Here is a 21,583-nt window from a genome sequence, read left to right on the forward strand (position 1 = left end):
TGTAGGTAAAGATAAGGTAGATCTTCCCTCAGCCAGTCAAAGCATCCCTTAGTGAAATCGCTTTAGTATGTTTAGTTGATGATGCTCAGTTGATCACAAATAATAATATTGTTTAAGAGCTGCTAAAATAAGACAGATGTAAGAAAAGCAAATATCTTCCTGCTGGTTCTCTGCAATCAGGATGGAGACCAAGGAGAAAGGGTGGGTTTTATTCTGCATCTGGATTGATCTGCTTTTGGAATTCTTAGTGATGACATGATTATTGTGTTTCATTCCAGATTCTCTCCTTCAAAAGGTTTGGAAGGAGGGATATTTAACTGACCTAGTGTGGTCTGATACAAGTTTTGGTTTGGTAATACTCGAGCGGGCCATGTTTATTCAATGTATTATTGGACGTATTCAGTCTGGCTTACAAATCTAATGCAGAGTGGGCAGTGACATTACAGTCAACCACAAAGTGTAGAGCAAATATTTCACTGGACAGTCTAGTTTTGACATTGAAGTATTCATGTAATGAATTTAATACTGTCATCAAAGGGCAGTTTATCTTGAGATGAATAGTTACTATCAGGTAGCTTTTGAAAGGTAGCCTGTTTCAGAACCCCGGTAAAAACAAGGACTGCAGATGCTGGAAACCAGAGTCTAGATTAGGGTGGTGCTGGAAAAGCACAGCAGGTCAGGCAGCATCCGAGGAGCAGGAAAATCGACATTTTGGTCAAAAGCCTTTCCTCAGGAATAGAACTGTTTCAGAACCCCACCCACTCAAGACTTTGACTAGTCTTATCATGAAACAATTGCATGATTATGATGAGTTTTCTTCGATATCCACGTTGTATAAATTATATATTCAATTGCAGTCTGATGATGCCATCTGGGCACCAGGATTTTAATTGAGTGGGTTTGCTCTATTGACAAACAAGCTGAGTAAAACTGACTGATGCATTTAATTTCAATAGGCACTTGTCTATAGCACTGACGTCATTAGGACCTTAGTGATAGAGTGCTGGATCTCTACACCACTAAGATTCAAATTTGCTCATTTCTGATTTCATTCCCCTAACCATCCTTGAGTATTTGTTGATTGTCAAAAGGAGGGACTTATTATCAAAGGGCAAAAATCCAGTAGGGAGCCAGACAGATTTAGGAAGGGAATTCTGGAGCCTGGATTCTGACCGATAAAAGCATGGCAGTGTTGAAGTTATTAAAAACATAGTAAGGTCTTTCATAGCATAATTGTTCATTTGGTCTGTGATAAAACCAGAAAGGCTCATGTGAATCTGCACTTTTTTTTATTATTGGCAGAATCCAAGATAGCTTCATCTGGGACACTTATCAATTTTCCTTCACTTTTTCACCCATTCATAAATGTCAGATGGTTGCAGGAACACAGGTGATAATCACCCCACATTGGCTAATGACAGTCCTCCAATTCTGAAAAATGTCATAACAGTGTAAGAACCATGGAGCAGGATAATGCAGATCATAAGAGTTTTGAAGTAAAGATTCAGTACTTATGTTGGTATGGAGGCTCCTTAAAATGTAGTCCAGGCAATGTAGGTCACATTTATTTTGCTGCATTCTGCACAGCTTGCAATGTGAAGGGGCAGGTGTTGAAAAAGATATAGCATCAAAAAGAAAGCTGCTTCAGATGAAGAATGATTGATTGTTTATAGACAAATATGAGAAGGAGAGCTGTCTGGGCAGGGAGCAGTTGATGGATGAGTACTTTTGGTAACTTGTATAATCTCTTGATAAGTTGCAAAGGTAATTTAACATTACCACTCCCTTGATTTTGCGTAAAATGAATTGAAACCATTAAGCCCACCCTCTTAATTAGTAAATTTTTAACAGTGCTGACCAGAGAAGAAACAACAAATGCATTGCTAGTGTTGATTTTGGTTTTGAGCTCTATATCGTATTTAGTTACTCTCATAGATTTTTGATTGAACTCCACTACTGAGATGCTGCTCCGATGTCTTCAGCAGAGCTGATGGACCTCACTACTATTTATTGAGGTCCCTTATGGCCAGAGAGACAGAGGTGCCCAAGCTTATGAAAGTGCAGCTGTTATACTTCAACTGCTGCTGGAGGAGCCTTGCCCAGCTAACATTTTGGGATTGTTGCTCACCTTTATTTGATGGGATGTTCAGGAAACACCTGTGTTGACAATATGGGAAGGCAATCTGCATCCTAGTGCCTGTTGTCTGTTTTCACCCTGTGGGTTTAATACTTGTTCCACTAATGTACATTACAGCATATTACGGGAAATCAGTGCTTTGAAAACCACCTTGTCATTAGCTTTTCAAAAAGGGATCTCTGGGGACGAATCTGGAAGCATGCGTTAGGATTATTCTGTTTCAATTTTCACTATCCCACTCTGTCAACAACTTCATAGCTAAGAAAGGGGCCAGATGTTTTGACTACAACGGATCGGCTTTGACCTGACACCAAAACTTTTTTACCAAAAAGTTAGCTAATATGGCCATGTTCTCTCTGTTTATTGTGTTATGGACATTTGTCAAATTATCTTAAATCCATCATGGAGAGATAATAGACGTTAAAAATTTGAATTATCATGAATGTTCAGAAGTCATCTCAAGTTTAAAATTTCTCTTTTTCATATTAATATTAGCAAGGAAATTGTCAAGCATGCCATGATGGCAAAATGCCTGAAAATGATTCCTCCAGCTTGAATGAAGAAGAGATCATAAATCTTGTCAACATTTTTGAAGCTCGATTTTCTTTCCTGTTGTTTCAACTTATCAAACTACTGACCTCTAAAAAGAAAAGCAGGTAATGCAATGCAGTCTTTTCTTTATTTATCAAATTACCACTTTTTGCCAATTTCCCTAGGTATGTTTATTGTGTACTTTTCATGCACAACACAATTGTTTGTGTGTATGCGAACATACTATACAAGAAATAGTAGCAGGAATAGACCATACTGTCACTTGAGCTTGCTCCACCATTCAGTGTGATCATCGCTAATCTTCTACGTCAACTCCACTTTCATGCTTGCTCTCCATTTCACTTTATGCTCAAGGACACCAAATACCTGAGCCCTAATTACATTCAAAAAAGGCACATCAATAGAAAATTCTAAAGATTCAATTTCTCCTCATCTCATTCCTGAATGATTGATTAATCCTTATCCTGAAGCCATGTTCTTGTTTTCCAGTTCATCTGCCAGAGGAAACAACTTCTGTGTCTTCTCTGTCAAGCCCCCATCAGAATCTTTAATGCTACAATGTGATCACCCCGCAATCTTCTAAACTCCAAAGAGCATATGCCTAATTTACTGAGCCTTTTCTCATAAGACAATACTCTCTTAGGAAATAACCTAGGGAAACTTCACCATACCATCTCTAAGGCGAGTATATTCCTTGGATATAAAGATCAAAACTGAACATTGTACTCAAGGTGTGGTCTAGGCCAAACTCTGTACAATTGTAATTATTCCTTTTGTAAGCATTTTTTGTGCTCAGAAGCCATCAATCTCTGAATTGCAACATTCAAAAAACACTTCTACCCAGCAATCAAGGTGGTGCTTACTTAAAATTTTAAATAGGTCTTTCAAAACACTTTTTGAGGGTCTCCACAGAAGAGTTCAGGGGTTGCAGGAAGTGAATAAGGATGAGAGACAGAAAGGTGCAGACTTGAAGTTGGGAATGCTGCTGTTAAATGGGATTAAAACAGAGAAGTTCCAGGGCCTGATAATTTACATCCCAGAATACTTAAGGAAGTGTCCCTAGAAATAGTGGATGCATTGGTGGTCACCTTTCAAGATTCTATAGACTCTGGAACAGTTCTTATGGTTTGGAGGGTAACTAATGTAACCCCACTTGTTTATATAAAAAGGGGTAGAGAGAAATCAGGGGAATTATAGGCCAGTTGTCATGACACTGGTAGTGGGGAAAATGACAAAGTCCATTATAAAAGATTTAATAGCAGAGCACTTGGAATATAGTGACAGGGTCTTTCAGAGTCAGCATGGATTTATGAAAAGAAAATCATACTTGACAAATCTATGGAATTTTTTGAGGATGTAATTCGTAGAGTTGATGAGAGCAAGACACTGGATCTGGTTCACTTGGACATTGAGAGGCTTTTGATAAGGTCCCACATAAGATTAGCATGTAAAATTAAAGTGCATGGAATTGAGGTAGTGTACTGATTTGGATAGCGAACTGATTGGCAAACAGGAAATAGAGTAGGAGTAAATTAGTCGTTTTGAGTGACAGCCAGTGACTAGTGGGGTATTGCAGGAGTCAGTGCCTAGATTTAGTTGAGGGAACTAAATGTAATAGCTTCAAGATTGCAAACAACACAAAGCTGGGTAGACAGATGAACTGTGAGGAGAATCCAGAGATGCTTCAGTGTGATTTGGACAGATTGAATAGGTGAATGCATGGCAGATAAAATATAATGTAGATACATGTGAAGTGTAGCAAAAACAGAAAGGCAGATTATTTGAATGGCAATAAGGTTGGGAAAGGGGGAGTTACAAAGAGATTGGAGTGTCCTTCTATACTGGTTGCTGGAAGTAAATATGTAGGTGCAGCAGGCAGTGAAGAAGACAAATGATGTGTTTGCCTTCATAGCGAGCACATTCAAGCACAGAAGTAGGGATGTTTTGTTGCAATTGTACAGGACCTTGGTGAGACCACACCCTGGAGTACTGTGTGCAGCTTTAGTTTTCTTATCTTAGGAAGGATGCTCAAGCTGTAGAGGGAATACAGCAAAGGTTTACCAGATTGATTCTTGGAATAGCAGAACTGACTTATGAAAAGAGTCTGGATTGATTAGGACTATGATCCCTGGAGTCTAGAATAATGAGGTAGGATCTCACAGAAACCTACTAAATTCTAACAGGACAAGATACAGTAAACATGGGAAGGGTTTTCTGATGAACATGGTAAGGATTTTTCTGATGAGCGTGGCGCCCAAGATCAGGGTCACTCTAAGGAAATGGGGTAGGCCATTTAGACTAAGGAGAAATTTCTTCACCCAGAGACTGATGAGCTTGTGAATAATTTGCCACAGAAGGTCTTTGAAGCCAAAACATTGAATGTTTTCAAGAATGGTGTGCATATGATTCTTGGGGCGAAGAGGATCATAAGGTATTGATAGAAAGCAAGAACAGGGTATTGAATAGGATGATTAGCTATGGTTATATTGAATGGTGGAGCAGGATGAAAGTACTAAATGGCTTACTGTTCTTGTTTTTTTTATGTTAATGTACTGCTGATGTGGCAGCCGAACTACACAAATTCTGTTTATGGGATATAGTGAAGAGTTGAGAGCAGCTGAATAATGAAAATTCAGGAACAAATTCTAGGAATTAGGCAGCTAAATCAGAACCGAGTAGTGCTGGGCAGCTGCAAGGGTGAGAGCATCACTGGTACTGTATAGGGAAAGCAGTGAAGGGTTTGGGCATATCCTGTGAGCATTAATACTTCAGTGTAACTGAGAAATTGGAAGTTGAAGAGCTTACAAGGCAATATTTACCTGATGCAACAAAACAAGATTGGAATTCTGATAAAACATAGGGGCAATTTTAGCCTGGTGAAGCTAGCTATCAGTTAAGAGCTGAAATTGTTGTGCATGAGTACTGGAATGGAGTTTGACTCCAGGGGTGGCTTAGATCCAGAAAAAGGTGATTAACCAGAACAAGAGCAGTTATTAATGCAGTCCATGACCGAATGATTCTGGAAGGAAATTACAAACCGGGTTGCCCAAAATGAAAAATTATGATCCTTATAAAGTTTAATGAGATTTGTTGATCCATCATGTCATAGCTATCTGGGGGAAATTACTGAGAAATTTGTGGGATCTGTCTTGATCACATTTGCCATTAGATTTGGTCTTTGTGGTGTTCAATCACAGTCTATTACCCATATTTACCACATATTAGTTATGGTTGTTCAAATGGAAGTTATACATGTACTGTTGATTGTATTAATGTTCTAATGCAATGTATATTTAAGTTTATTAAGCATGGAGTTTTGTGGCTTCATTCTCATAGTATGTTCCTGGGATACTGCATTTTATCGAGTTTAAGAGGAAAAGTTATGTTCCCAGGCAGATTGTTACATAAATTTGGCCATCTGACCCACAATTGTAACATCGTAGCAAGACTTTCTTATTCTTGCACTCCAATTCCTTTACGATAAAAGATAAAATACCAATTCCCTTTTTTAATGCTTGCTGTACCTATGTGCTATTCTGTATTCCTTCTAATTTCTTCTGATATTAATAAGTTTTGTGCCTTTTAAAAAGATTATGCCATTCTATCAGTACCAAGGTGAATTCCTCACCTTATGTTCCAATGTGGAGTGAGTATGTATGATGGTATTTTGTTCTGTCAATTTAAGTATCTTTAGGACTAAAATGTGAGGAGGTTTTTATTGTCTCTGAATGGAGAGTGAGGAACTTGTGTTTATGAATAACTCGTAAGTGAACTATGCTCTCTGTCTTATACGTGTATTCTTGTTAGAGGCAAAATCTAACTCTTAATTTTGGCTACAGTAGTTCTAATGTTACTGCTGTTAATCAAAATGCAAATTTAGATACAAGTGGTATTTCAGTTGAAGATGGCTGTTAGCTCATTGTAGTTGAGAGTGATTTGGATCGAGCTCAATTTGTCAATTTCTGTACTAATTTTGGCTTAAAGTAATGACATTGTTTTGTGTTTTTACAGTGGTGTTGGTGATGATCGAATACTGTTGAAAAACTACAAGCATGCTTATTCAACATTGTTGCGGGCAACAGCAGATAAGGACATCCCTCTAATACAGAGAGTCGAATTGATACTGAGTTTACTGAAATATTTATCATCTAGATCATCAATTGATGAGACTGGATCTGTATGATCATCAGTTGTTTCCCCCATTGCTGTACTCAAAGGCCCATTATAAAATTTGAATTTATTTTTGCTAAGATGATCGTTGAACAATGACAGTTGAAACAACCTGTTTAAAGGCAAATTAGCAAAATTCAAAAGGCATTTATCACTCGATACATAAATCTTAAATCATTGGAGTTATCGGTGTGGATAGTACTTACAAATGACTGGTACCAATTTAAACTGTCTTGTAGCAATAATTTAGTTTACCCATGAATGTCATATTGACACACAGGCAAGAAGTTCCCAGGTTCAGATCTTGTTGTGAGTAACCCATTTCCATCAGGCTGTCAGTAAAGCTGCTGCTGGTACCTATATTATCCCTGAGGTGAGAGGAGGAATAACATTCATTGTCCCTGTTTTCAATAGCTTTTCAGTTACCCTTCTCAGAAATGGAATAAATGCAATGTCTGGTAAAGACAGTAGTACTTCAGATTTGAATAGTTTCTTCCGACATTCTACCTCCACTTGAAGAATGGCCACTTGATGAGGAACTGAGGAGACCTGTCTCACAACATGAGTCACTGCCATCAAGAGAAAGAGAAAATTGCTAACCGAAATAAACTGTTTTTTGTTGAAATGAAATTGTTCTTCAAATATTGTGAATTACAATATGTGTGCACCTTGTATTCAGAGGTTTGTCAGTGAGTTTCTACATGAAATACGTACGTAATTGTTTACATTGTAAATACTATCAAAATGAATGACCCTCTTTAGATGTTGATTAATGAATGGAAATAGATATATTAATGAATTTTTAAGCCCTTAACTCGCAAAGCAGTGTTTCATAAATTGGTACAAGTAGCAAGTTGCATTTTAGTTGCTTATTGAACAAAATATTCATATATTAATAACTAAGCTAGCATGTTTCTCTTGGTGGCAATGTACAGATAGTAAAGATTTATTTGCTTTTAAACCAATGTGTCGATGAATCAAGTGGAAACCAGTACCGTGAAGCTACTTTCAAGGAAAAAGGTGAACTAAACTTTTTGAACATCTGCATTCATAACTAGTTGATGAATATCAGGATGGTTCTTTAAAATTCTTAAAATGTGGGAAAATTGCTGGGAAAATCATAATTTATTGCCAATTACTACTTGTTATTAAGAAGGCAATACTGCAGTTGGTGTGATGCAATTGCTGCCACAATATGGAGGGCATTTTTGATCCAGCAACAGTGAAGGAATGGGAATATCTAAACTTATATAAATAAAACTTGGGAGTTGATAGTCCTGTGCACCTGAAGACTTTGACTTTCTAATTGGAGGTCATCAGCTTTGGGAGAAAGGCAAAGATATCTTGGCAGTTTCCTACAGTGCATTGCATAGATAGAAGATAATGCTGGAATTGAAGGTTGGTGCACATTTGATATAGGAGATGAATTGCTGACCATGTGGAATTTGATGTATGGTGTTAAGATCATCAACTGTTGCAGCTATGTGTACGTAGGCAATTGGACAGTGAATTGTATCATTTAGCCCCGAGACGGGTTTGGGAAGTTAGGAGGTAAATCATTCTTTGTAGAATACCCAGTCTCTGATTTATTTAAGATGTTTATATAGTTTGTCCAGTTGAGTTTTTGGTTAAGAATGATTCCCATGATGTTGAGAGTGAAGAACTTGACTGTATTAACGGCATTCAGTGTCATGATATAGTGAGGCTCACTACCTCATTGAAATTGTCATTGGTACTTTTGTGACACAAATTTTACTTGCCTCTTATCAGCCTTAGTCTGAATGGTTTGTTGTCATAGGCTTTCTTATTGACATTCAAAGAGGATGTAAGGCAGGAATTAAGCAGCTATTTATGTGCACAATTTTCATTTTGGTCATTAGTACTGATAGTTTTGTGAAATAAAGGAGTACACTCGCTTCGGAATTATTTTAAAATTATTTAACTTTCATTGCTGTTGCAAATGATTGGGGTAAAAGGGTGTTACACATGATAACACACTCCTTGGTCAGAAGGTTAAACGTTTACAGTTACACAAGCAGATTGTGTTTTGATAAATAAAATTCAATAAATGAATGTCTGGTTGTAAGCTTGCTCGCTGAGCTGGTAGATTTGTTCTCATCTGTTTCGTCAGCATGTTTCGCCAATGAAGCCTTCATCGGCGGTTCACTGATGTGACATAGCATGGTGATGAAACTTCGGAGAACACATCCACCAGCTCAGTGAGCAAACGTACAACCTGATCCATAACCTGAGCTACAAATCTTCTCTAAAATCACAAATGAATGTCTACTTTTCAAGATGTACAGTTTGTATATTACATAATAGCATTGCAGGACTTTTGCTAACATGTAAAGTTTGTAACTACAATTGTGTATATACATTGAAAAAGTGTGCAGTGTTCTCCAGGTAATTTGGAATGCAACATTCTTTTCTAAAAATCAGGATTGAATTTAGAAATTACTTCATGTACTGTCAATTTAAGAAGTGTGAAGAATGGGAAAATATAAAAGCACATGTAGAATCTGGGACTAGTGTGCCTGATAACTAGTACCAAATGAAGATTCTGATAGTTTTGTTTAGGTCAGGTTTTATTCCCTTGGTTTTCTATGAAGTTTCCACTGTATTTTGGGCCGAATTGGAGAATTTTATTCAGTGAAAACAGCTATTTATGAATCCATCTCAAAATTTGTCAGCTTTTAAAAAAAATGTTAAGTGGAAGATAACTAGGTTTCACAGGATAACACAAGCCATATTAAAAATGTTGGAAGTTAAATGAACAAGCTGGTTACTTTATTTATAGTTTATTGCAAAAGTGTTGCAAGATCTGAAATTCTTTTGTAATTTTTATAGTTAAAAAGTCAGATTTTTCAGGTTTCCTGTTCAATAAGTGCATATTATCTGTATATGAGAGCTCTGCAGAGTTTACTCAGAAATGCATATTGTTTGGAAGAATGGGTTTTTTCCTGCTGCTAATAGACACAAACTAATACTATGCGACATTTTTAAACAATATAATAAAATATGAAACAACCCATCATGCAGTTTGTTGTCAATTGAAGTCTATGTACAGTGATACCAAACAAATATGTAAGCTAGAACAGGCAGTGAAATGTCAAGACAGTTTGAATTAGAAAACAAATTTGTATGTAGTACTTACATGGAAAACAAATTAATTAGTTTGACTACATTTGTTTACTTGTCCACTGTTTTCACAGTGTTATAAATACGTTAGCCTTAATGTATTATGATTTAACAAATATAAAAGTCTTTATCTATGGAATTACCAACAGTTTGGCACAACTTTACTACAGATGGTTTCAACTTTTAATTTCTAGTCACATGATTTTGCATATGCCTGGGATAAAATCTTGTAGTATTAAATGTAAAAAGCAGGCTAATTGTGCATTTGCAATGCAAAACCGCCTTTGTCATATATGCCTTAACCACTTTTCACAGGTTTCCAGTTTGTGAAAACATTTGAAGCAATTTTTAATTCTTATTCAGCATTGAATAATGGACATCACAAATATCAAACCACTGATCTGATATATTTTTCTTAGGCATTAGACCATTTATTGGCAATAATGGGTTCTGCTTTTTATCCCAGTCATTGACTACTTTCCAAAAGAAATTACTTTTGAAGAAAAATATGGACTGGTAGTGGTATGAGTAGTATGCAGCATTCAGATTTTCAATGGGATGATCGTTCTGTACAACTGGTGGAAATACGTCTATAATTCTTTTTGGATATCCATTAATCTGGTTAGTATTCACATTGAAAGTGATCACCTATAAAGAAAATGAATGCAGTAAGACTTGGGAAGTGTCCATTTCAGGTGTACAAAAGCATCACTTTTTTTGTTTCCAAAGTAATCCAGTATCCCTGAACCATAATTAGATGAAAAATCATTGGACAAGCCTTAAAAAAAACTCTTCCCCTCAAAGGCTCAGTCATCATTACCAAATTATTTTCAAATAAATCTTAAAGTTACCATCAAATCTTAAAATACTGTTTCCTGCTTGTTTTTTTAAAATTTGTTTTACTAATTAAAATGGTCCTTCAAAAAAAAAGAATTATGGTCTGATGAAATGTGTTAACTGAAATTTTATAATGAAAAATTGTCACTGGTAAGTGATCAGTTGAGTCACTTGTGAAATCAGCATTTTTATTGGTCTACTTGCACCTATGAAACGCTACATCATGCAGGGGTGCAATAATGTACTTACGGATGTTTTCAAATATTAAGTTCTTCTAGCCAAACCAAGATAAACAGCATAAGAATTATTTTTAATGGCCTGATCAGAGTTATGACACTGGTGAGACTTGAACCTAGATACCCGACTCAGAGTTAGGGACACTACCATTATGCCACAAGAGGCCTAGGCATTAGAATTTAAACAGATCCTGTCAAGCTCCCTTGTTTATCTTAATTTTTCATCTGTTAGAGCATTTAATAATCTGATGCATGAGGGCCAAGTCTATGACCTTGACTAATGAGATTTAAACAGGAACAACACAGAATAAGGTAAATTACATACTCCCAAGACCCAATGATAGAGACATAGAGATGTCCCAACAAAAACAGATCCTTCGGTCCAACTTGTCCATGCTGACCAGATAGCCCAACCCAATCTAGTCCCATTTGCCAGCACCCAGTCCATATCCCTCCAAACCCTTCCTATTCATATACCCATCCGATGCCTTATAAATGTTGCAATTCTACTAACCTCCACCACTTCCTCGGTATAGAGAAGACACAAAATTACATTGAGGAAAAGCTAAAAAGGTAAACAAACTAAAACTATAATCATGCAGCTTCAATTGTATACTTAAGCAATTGACTGATGAGAGTTGCAGAAAAGCAAATGACCATCAAAAGGGTCATTTATCTTTTAAGTGTCAGCCTTAAACTTGTGCTCTTTAAATAAATAAATGCCTTAAACAGCTTCTGTAACAAAAGGGTCAGCATATTAACAAACTTGGCAAACTCAAATCAAACTGTTAGTCTGGGATATGATGCACCCTGGTGCCTACAAAGCCCACCGGTGATGAAAGGTCTAGTGAGCCTGTGGACTCCACGTGGAAGTACTCATGCACCCAAATGTGAACATAACCATTGAAAAGGGGGCAGTCAGGTGTTAAATCCACCCCATGCCTGCTGTGCCTTAACTTTTTTTTAAGGGTTTTTAATTTGTAGCTACCCAAGCTCCTTATACTCCAATTGACTTTTAGGTATTGTATGTTGAAGGCAAGTGGTGTAAATGATTCAAATTGTGCTGATAAACATTTTTTTCATATTCTGTTCAGCGAGGCTTCCAATGAGAAGAGGACATGCAGAAAAAGTTAGTATTGAAGGAATCTGAAGTCCTTTGAGGGTTGGAGGAGGTCACAGGAATGAGGAAGGGTAAAGCCTTGGAGTGTTTTGAACAAGAAAATTAGAATTTTAAAAATAGATTCATGGATAGAAACCAATATAGAGCAGCAAGCAGCAATAATGGTTAACAGGATTTACCATGTGATCTGGACATCAGGGTTCTGAATGAGTCTAAGTTTGCAGAGATTTGAAGAAGGGAAGTCAGGCGTGCAATGAAAGAGTCAAGCCTGTAAGTTACAAATACATGAATTAAAGTTCCAATGGTGGGACAGAGGAGTGACAGGAAAGGAAATTAGGGAACAATGTGAAGAGGATGTATAGTCAGTTTCCATTCTAAATGTTGTTGTAGAGAATTGCATAAATGTAAGAATTTTAAAACATTTTGACATTCAACACAAGGAATTCCAATCTTATTGAAATAACATTTTGACTTAATTATTTTTGAGTATAGTCTGTAACTAGTTTAGATAGTAATCTTCGGTAGTGCATTTAGTGAGGGTTTTCCCAAAATAGCATTATTAGAGCAATTTCAAATGATAGCAGAATTTGGCACAAAGGTGGCCAAATGGTTCAGACTGCAAATTCTAGCAATGTTGCCCACATCCCAAGGACACAAAAAAAAACTTACATTTGAACTTTTGAAGAAATATATGTTTTGGTCCCTTTTATTGTAAAAAGCAGTATCAATTGGACCTTGAACACCTGGAAAACCTTCAGAAATTAATTTGGGATATTTCTTTCCCTCTGCATCCTCTGTGTATGCTTGATCATTTTCATTGTCATATCGCCAAAATTGGGTACCTGTATAACAGTACAAGTAGATATTGAAATTAACATCTCATTAATTAACTGGTTTAAAATTTGTTGATGATTGAATCACCTTTGAAGAAATAGATGGCATCTCTTGTCCATGTCCATATATGTACAAAAGCATCAATGCCACTACTTGGGATTCCTTGCCAACCAACTGAGAGTGGAATGGGATCTCCATAACGTGTTCGATTGTTACGATTTTCATAAAGCCAATACAAGTTATTTCTGAAGAAGTATGTGTTAAATTGAATTATTGTCTCCCCATATTCATTCTTCTCGCTATGAATCCAGTCGAACACTGTGTCGAAAGGACTATTGCACACACCTGAAAAGAATGATCTGAGTCAAATCTATTGCCATTGTAAAATAAAGTTCAGTAATTATGACGAATACAAGCTGTTATATTTTAGAATGTTGTATTTGTGATAGCAAGCAAGTCACATGGTTCTTTCAGCATCTGTGAAATTAGGGATTTTGGATCCAAAAATAACTCCAACTCTGAATGCACTGAATGCAAAGTCTCCTCCTTTTGCTCATCTGGATGAGTCAACACTTAATTTGCAGCTTTCTACACTCAAATATCGAGGCCACATTCTTTGTTCCTTCAGTTTGGCTGCATTTTCATTCGATTTCCTGACATTAGTCACTTGGCGGATCAACTTTTTGCGCTAGCTTGTTTTTATTAAGATAGATTATTACAATTAGATTGGTTAGAGAGAAGTGGGGGACATTTACGTTGCATGAGAGCTAGATGTTTGGAGGTGCAACTTTTCTCAAAAAATGTTCACGTTCTGGAACAAATTGCTATTGTTTCACTCATTGCAAAGGGAGAGTTGTGCTAATTTTGGTTAGAAATCTCAGCATACAGAAGGTAAATTACATATTAAGTATAATAAATAATGGTCTTGTTGACAGATTTTCATTGCTAAAGGCTGCTAGAGGAAATTCTCAGTATTTTTCTTATTGTTTTGTCTTTCCAAGGAGATTATTTAGTTACGAATTGCTGTTGTGAAGCAAGATGTTACAAGTACTGTATTGGAGGGGTGAGGATTAGGCCTCTCCACTATGTCACCACTGTATCTCATTTTAAAAAAACTCTTTAATTAAGAAACCCTTTGACCAAAGCATTGGCCATCCCAATTAGTATCTCTTTTGACTTGGTATCTATATTTTTAAGCATTTATGGAAAAGAGGTGAAATTTGTACATTGTAAAAATAACAAAACTTGCTTTTTAAATTTTAAAGGTCTCTGGACTTGTCCCTCAGTTTCTCAGCTGAGAAATGAATTGTTTAATCAACTCTTCTGAAAGCTCAGATCTTTCATTGACAAACAACCTAAAGATGCAGTTCTGCAAGAATTTCATTGCAAATTGCTTTACCGACAAACTAGGGAGAGACTAAGCTGTAGAAGGTTCTATTATGTTGGACCAAATCATTCTAAAAACATGCCTCAACGTTATTTACCACCTGCAATATTATTGTAATTGATCATTCATTTTTTATTGATACTGGATTTGATTGATGGCAGCCTGTAATATTAAGAAAATGTCTTTAATGTGTTATAGGTAATTAAAATATTCATTAGATATTACTGAAATTTAAATTTGGGTGTTTTGCTCTTACCATAGAGTTGCTGAATCGCTTTCCTGTCAAGCCAATCCAGCTCAAACATCGAATCTTGTGGAATGTAGCTGGGCTGCATCACTGAGCCCATTCTGTAGATATGAGGTAAACCCAGTACATGACCTAATTCATGGACAGCCACCTATACATTTGGGCAAATTGAAATATGTCATGAAATAAGCTAACCAAAGAATGACTAGTCAACTCCATATTACATCTGCACCCTTTGTGTTCCAATGTTGGTTAGATTACCATGCTGAAACAAGGAGCATTAGTTTTGTATGCTTTCAAATTATTAATAGTGTTAAAACCCAGAATATGTAGGTAAGTTTCTAAGCAAGCAATGCTTTCAGCAAAAGCAAGTACAATAGATGCCTTTGATCTGAAACAGAGAAGATCTGGAGAAACTCAGCAGGTCTGGTAGTATCTGTGCAGAGAGAAACAGTTAACATTTCAAGTTAACATTCCAATGTATTTACAAATGGTTAACTCTATTTCTCTTCTCATAGATGCTCAAAACACCCGCAATTCTTCAGCACTTTGTTTTTGTTTATTTCAAGAAAGTCTTTGAACTGTTTTGTTAACTGTTTCAAACACTTGACAGTGAAGATACTACAACTGGCTTTACCAATCTGGCATAAGAGGGAAATTCTATTTTCTAATTTTGACATCCATTGATTGTACCTGCTGGCAAGCAGATCTAGCTTGCCTGCACTCTCCCTAGAGAGGCTGTTTAAAATTGCCATCCAATCTTCCACTGTATTGAAACCTACAGTGGAGAAAAAGGTATTTAAATTATTCTGTGCTGACTATTTGAAGAGGCTTGTTGCTTCAGTCCACAGCTCTACAACCATCTATGTTCCTCATCCTCCAGTACCTATTCAACTTCCTTTTACAAGTTATTTAAAGAATCAACTTGCACGGCCTTTTCAAGAACCAGTCCATTAACTCCAAATTGAAATACTTCTCCTCATCTCTCTAGATCTTCAGGCTCTGATTTTAACTCTCTGACCTCTGGTTATTGATTCACATGGGAGGGAAGAGCTATTCTATGTCTATTGTCAGGCCTGCAAGTCCTGAAAACAGATAATTAGTTGTTTTTTTTTAAAGCTATATTATCCAATTTTGAAAGCGGACATTGGCATAGTCTAGCAATTATATGATGCAAGTTAACTACAATTCTGAAAAATTCTAATAGCAATGATCAAACCAGGGTTTATACATTTATCCTCCTGGAATCTTCAGCCCTTTCATTTGACTGGATACGACAGTCACAAACACAAAAGAACAACAGTAATACTCTCCAGCAGCAGAGGAAAACAAAAGTTAGAATCATCAAACTATTTTTACTTGTGGACCACTAAAGCATCATCTATTTCCTAAGATGAACAATAGATTCTTGGCCAGAGGGTAAAAACAACTTGATAAGAAGAAACTGAATCCTTATGGGCTTGTCACATGACTAATCTCCTCTGGTCTCTGAAAAATGTAATTGCGATGTTTGTGTTCCTCCCCATCCTTACCTCAATCTGCTAAGAATCAAACTTAACATGAGATTCCAGGCTAATGGCTAAGCCAGCCTCAAATCCAAGTAAATTTCCTGAAAACTTGTTTCTCTGAGAAAAAAAAGTACTTGCCTGCAAAGTAAACTGATTCCCTCTTTACACATCTTGGTACACCCTCACCACCTTTGAAGAAATTCTTTAACACCTCACCTTCAGTCAACTGGTCAATAACTTACTGGACTCAGACAACCTTATGAATGAATATTCATGTCTTTGATTTTTAAGTTATTCTCAATTGTAAACGCCTGTTCCTTTTTGCTTCTTTGTTTGCTTGTTTGTTAGTGCATGGGTTGCAACAATCATCCCTGGGTTTGAATGCATGAATAAACCTTGCTCAAGAAAATTTGTTGTGGGTTACTTTAAAATCAGACTTCAGCAGGGGCTTTGGGAGAAATACACCACATTCTGCTTCAGAAAGGGGGTTGGGGGAGGAGGGGAGAGAGAAGGGGAAGAACATTGCTTGTTAACAGAAGGTGGAAGATAAAGGAGTTTGTTTTATCTGTCTCTCTCCTGTCTTAACACATTCAAAACGTTTCATCTTCAAATTTTCATTCAAATTTCACTGCTCCAAGGAGAACTGTCCTGACTCTTCAGCCTCTCCTCTATCCTCTTGCTCTTTCCTGAAGTGTAGTGCTTGGAATTGTCCACAGGATACCTACTAAAGCCTAAAAAAACACAAAATAAAAACAAAATGTTTGGGAAGATCAATGGGTTTGGCAGCATCTGTGGAAACAAACAGTTAATGTTGAAAGTCTAATATGACACTTCTTTGAAGAATTTTTGTCACATTGGACTCAAAACATTGACTTGATTCACTCTCACAGACTGCCAGATCTGTGGGGTTTCTCCAGCATTTTTTATTTTTACTTAAGACTTCAACATTGATAGTATATTGCTTTTATTTAAGTGATTCATGAATTCTTTTTACCTCCACTTATAAACAATTTTTTTTGTTTAGTCATCTTATCAACCTGCCCTGCCATCTTTAAGCATTTCTATATATCATGGTTATAACATCATAAGAAATAGGAACAGGAGCATTCAGTATGATCATGGCTCATCCAACACTCTTCGCGTCCACTTTCTATTTTCTCCACAACCCTTGATTTGCCTCCTGATGAAGAATCTCGCTATCACAGCCTTAAGTATACACAAGTACTCTGCATCCCCAGCTTCATGTGGCAAGTAGTTCCGAAGACACTCAACATTCTGAGAGAAGAAATTCCTCATCTCAGTCTTAAATTGGCATCCTTTTATGCTGAGCTATGCCTTCTAATCTTAGACTGTCCCATGAGGGAAATGTCCTCTCAGCATTCATACTGTCAGGCCCCTTAAGAATTCTATACGTTGCAATGAGATCACCTCTCCAACCTCTCAATCTTCTAAAGCCCATTAAGTAGAGTTCCAACCTATTTAGCTTTTGCTCATAAGAAATCCTTACTAGGGATCATCCAAATGAACCTTCTCTGAACTGCCTCCAACTGCTATTTGCAGTTTTCGAAACAAAACCATTTATACTATGTTTCAATATTAGTTCTCCCAAATCATTTAACATTTATCTGCACTAAACATCATTTGCCACACTTCTGCTCAATTCACCATTTTGCTTGTCATCCCCAAGTCTAAAACTATGCTCACCATTATCTATAATATTGCTAAACGTTGTATTACCTGAAACATTATGTAGATTATTTATTAGAATTGAAAAGAGCAGCATATCTAAACTTGACTTTTAGGAACACTGCTAGACACCCCTCCCAACCTGTAAAATATCCATCCACAAATACACTTTGCTTCCTAACACTTGAGACAAATAGACTCAGGCCTAGAACTACCTAGTGTATCCTTTCCACTTTGAACTGTAATATCACTCTTTAATCAATAAGATTAAATCAATAATAACATTAATCAATAATGTTATTATTGAATTTAATCAATAATAACATACACTCTTCACTCTTTGTTTCCCTACTTTTCCTGAAGATGTGGCAACTACCATTATTAAACATCAATTCTTGACCACATCACAATCTTTTGTCTCAGCTTGACTTTGCAGCTCACCAATCCTATTAGTTATGCTACAAACATTGATTTGTATATGTAAGTTTCTTCATCACTTTTGCTATTTTCCACAATCTGGTTCCATTTTTTTGGGATATTGCCACAAGTAATTTAAAATACATGAAGTGTTGACACAAAATAAAAACAAACCCGCTGTGACTCAAAACGGTGTGAATGCACAGCAAAATATTTCCACCTCTTTCTTTGTACTACTGTAAGGGTAGGCACCAATGTCAATTATATTATAGCAATGCCATTTAAACATAGTTTTCAAGATGAGAGAAAATTATGAAATTTAAGGATATTACAACAAATATTCTCTGAAATATTTCAGTTCAAGAAGTTTGGAATCGACCTGTTACAAATTTAACCACAAACATAGAAAGTGAAACATAAAAATAAGTAAGGTTCAGAAATGCTGGTGATGATTCTTACTTTCAGTAGGCTAATTCCATTCCCATTGTTTGGTGTTGTAAAATGGTCATCATCATCAAAATGAATGTCACCAAATTGCCAAGCATGAGCAAATTCCTGTCCATTGCCATCAAATGTTCGTGTGCAGCCCATATGTCGACCTGAAGCAAAAATGATCATGCTTAATACGTTAGTACTTATCATTTGGACTACAATTGATGTATACCAAGAAAACACTTTTCCACGGCAAAGTATCAAACCTCACATAATTGTTCGTTCAAATCTTTATTTTATTGATACACAAAAGTTAGCATATTTTCTCTTCTTGGGTTAATGAAGTTGTTAAATGGGACATGTATATCAACATTACCTGTCCCAAAGCCAAGTTTGATGTCAACCATTGATGCAGGAGAATGGTTGTCTTCTTCAAACTCTAGAGGAATTACTTCACTCCACATCCTAAAAGCCATTCTGAGCACATGTTTCTGTTCTTCAACAGAGAGTTGGTTGCTATAACCTTCTCCCATCAGGCGCCACGTAAGTTTTGCTTTAGAAAAGGCCATTTTCGGTGCTCTATTAAACAAGTCCGGGCCAACAGGCACCTCTCGCTGACTGGGAGAAAGCAGTATCTTTAAAAAACGCTTCTTGCGAACTTTGGAGGTTCCAGTCATGTTGGCACCACCATTGGTATCAGTTGTTTTGTTGAAATCAGAGGTTTGGTTGAGAATATCGTGTGTCTCATTATCCATAAAAGTACTTTCAGACACTAATCTATCGGGGACCCCACATCGCGGTTTGTTCATAGCTTCCTGGGTGGCTTTGTTTAGCTCTCCAGTCACCGGGATCCCGTTGGCCTTCTGGAACTGTTTTAAAGCTTCAATGTAAGCAGAGGACTCAGCTTGAGATTGTTGCCATTGTTTGGAAGCTGAGGCGCCTTCCTTGATACGATCCAACCAATCTTGCGGAGCTCGATGTTCATCTGCAGAGTTCTCAGTTTTCTGGCGTTGAATGTTCTCCCAGTTTATTTGATCTGTCCATCCATATTTACGCAGGTATTCCTTGAATTAAAAAAAACAAAATATTTTCCCAAATTCAATAAACATGTCGTACCGAAGTTTAACAGGTAAGCATGCAAATGAAATAGAATGAGAAAATGCTGGAAATTCTCGATAAGCAGAATCTGTGGACAAGTGTCTTAGGTCAATGACTCTTAGTCAGAACTGGTGTGTAAAACTCGGAGGGTATTGGTTCACGTTGCATTTTACACCATTCTCAATCGCCTGAAACTGCAGCCGCATTCAAATTTCTTCCTCAATTCAGCCACGTCACATCAACATATCTGATCCAAAACCCTGCCCTAAAGAATAGACAAAGATTGTTCAGATCCCAGGGGAATGGTATTCCAATTAGACATGACAGCACCATCTCCTCAAATACATCTCAGTGGCTTCCTAATAAACCAATATACCACAACTAACGAGTTTCACCGATAATAAACGTTCAGCTGTGCTTTCCTACCTCAGCCGCAGCTTGGTTCCGGACGGGACGTGCCTGGTGTTGTGAGGATGAGGAGATGTCCGAGTAATCACGATTATGAAACAGTTTCTCACAGTGCCCCACAGTGAGCCAGAACACGCTCAGGTATAAGACGAGCCGCATGTTGACGATTACTAGCCGGTCTCGCCAACCTACGAAGTTTATATACCAAACGCAGCCAGCCTGATACAATCCACGTTCGCCAAACTTCAAATAACCTCTTCGAGTTTCGCAAATATTCTTTTCAATCCCACCCGCGGAGTACATCGGCTCCCTGAATTCTGGTGTTATTTGTTAACGGACCCATGGTGTATTTACAGCAACACAATTTCAATAGAAAGAACATATAAGTGTTGCGTCCTTTGGCTTTTGCATTTTAAAAGGTGAGCTGCTGTGTAAAATGAGATTTGTAACCAGGATGCGGTCATTCTCTTGTTTAGATTTCTAAAGTTGGTAAACACCGTTTATTTCAGTTATGTAAATTTGATAGTTCTCTAAATGTAACAGTTATGTAAATTTGATAACGATGGAACTGCGATAGCCATTTGCGACCAGAATCATCTGGTGATTATGAGCTTAATGTGAAAAAATTAACTTTACATCAATAAAACGTTGTGTTTCGAGCCTACTTTCCCAATTTTGTTCATTTTAAATTAATGTTTTAAACAAAAAGAATTCAAATTGTCCCATTCTCGACTTTATTTACGATCTTAAAAATCACACAACACCAGGTTCGAGTCCAACAGGTTTAATTGGAAGCACTAGCTTTAGGAGCGACGCTCCTTCATCAGGTGATAAAGATGATCAGGTGATATTTACGATCATTGGTAAATATAACTTGGAGGACTTCCGTTCAGGAAAGGAGTTTTGAGAACACCACGCCAAAAGGAATGCAGTTGGTGATTTTTTTTCAGCAATTATTTGCTGATAGTTGAACGGGCTGTAGATTATTTTCGGGTGGTTGATGGAGGCAAACTGTAAACTTTAGAGTCGACTGCAATTTGAAAGTTGTCAGGAAAAGTGTGAATCAATCCAATCGTACTTTTACCCTTGTGTAAAAATCACTTTCAAGAACTCTGTGTTGCATCAAGTCGATTTGGAGAGCTTTATATTCAAAATTCTGAATCGTGCAAAAAATAAAATATAGGAAATTTTAAAGGAAATTACAGGAGATTTTAAATGATCGGAGAGGTGCATCATGGCTGTACCTAAGAGAATGTAACATGTGCAAAGGGGATTGGAGGATAGATACTTAATTCTCTTAAATGTTTGACATAACTATTATTTCAAAAAGTCATTGATTTTAATTGGTTTGATTATGTTAAATGCCTTGCTTT

At 36.8% G+C, this 21,583-nt stretch overlaps 2 protein-coding genes across 6 annotated transcripts in view; one reads left to right on the top strand and one right to left on the bottom strand.

The window, feature by feature from the left end:
- edrf1 (erythroid differentiation regulatory factor 1) overlaps positions 1-9,894 on the top strand; it is a 67,831-nt gene extending 57,937 nt beyond the window's left edge. For 3 of the 4 annotated variants that reach the window (XM_087998948.1, XM_043712609.2, XM_087998946.1), the window contains 2 exons: positions 2,633-2,793; positions 6,701-9,894. In XM_087998948.1, the coding sequence (XP_087855074.1) occupies positions 2,633-2,793; positions 6,701-6,872 (333 nt within the window). In that variant the 3' untranslated portion in view covers positions 6,873-9,894. Of the gene's footprint in view, positions 1-2,632; positions 2,794-3,178; positions 3,371-6,700 lie in introns of all 4 variants that reach the window. The other variant, XR_015760931.1, reaches the window with a different exon arrangement.
- A 146-nt stretch (positions 9,895-10,040) lies between these two features.
- Positions 10,041-21,272, bottom strand: LOC122561143 (matrix metalloproteinase-21). 2 transcript variants are annotated; one of them, XM_043712620.2, is made up of 7 exons: positions 20,229-21,270; positions 19,081-19,768; positions 18,732-18,871; positions 14,671-14,812; positions 13,115-13,372; positions 12,863-13,035; positions 10,041-10,648 (listed from the first exon to the last, which is right to left on the bottom strand). In XM_043712620.2, exons 1-7 carry the CDS (start codon positions 20,511-20,513, stop codon positions 10,349-10,351), a joined length of 1,986 nt encoding a protein of 661 aa, XP_043568555.2. In that variant the 5' UTR covers positions 20,514-21,270; the 3' UTR covers positions 10,041-10,348. The 2 variants fall into 2 exon arrangements, with proteins under 2 accessions (XP_043568555.2, XP_087855075.1); XM_087998949.1 differs by lacking the exon at positions 13,115-13,372 and having other exon boundaries at positions 20,229-21,272.
- Between the last annotated feature and the right edge of the window lie 311 nt (positions 21,273-21,583).

This window comes from Chiloscyllium plagiosum, unplaced genomic scaffold, assembly GCF_037043375.1.
Source record: "Chiloscyllium plagiosum isolate Xiang-an unplaced genomic scaffold, Cpla_swu_hap1 HiC_scaffold_22, whole genome shotgun sequence".
NCBI lineage: Eukaryota > Metazoa > Chordata > Chondrichthyes > Orectolobiformes > Hemiscylliidae > Chiloscyllium > Chiloscyllium plagiosum.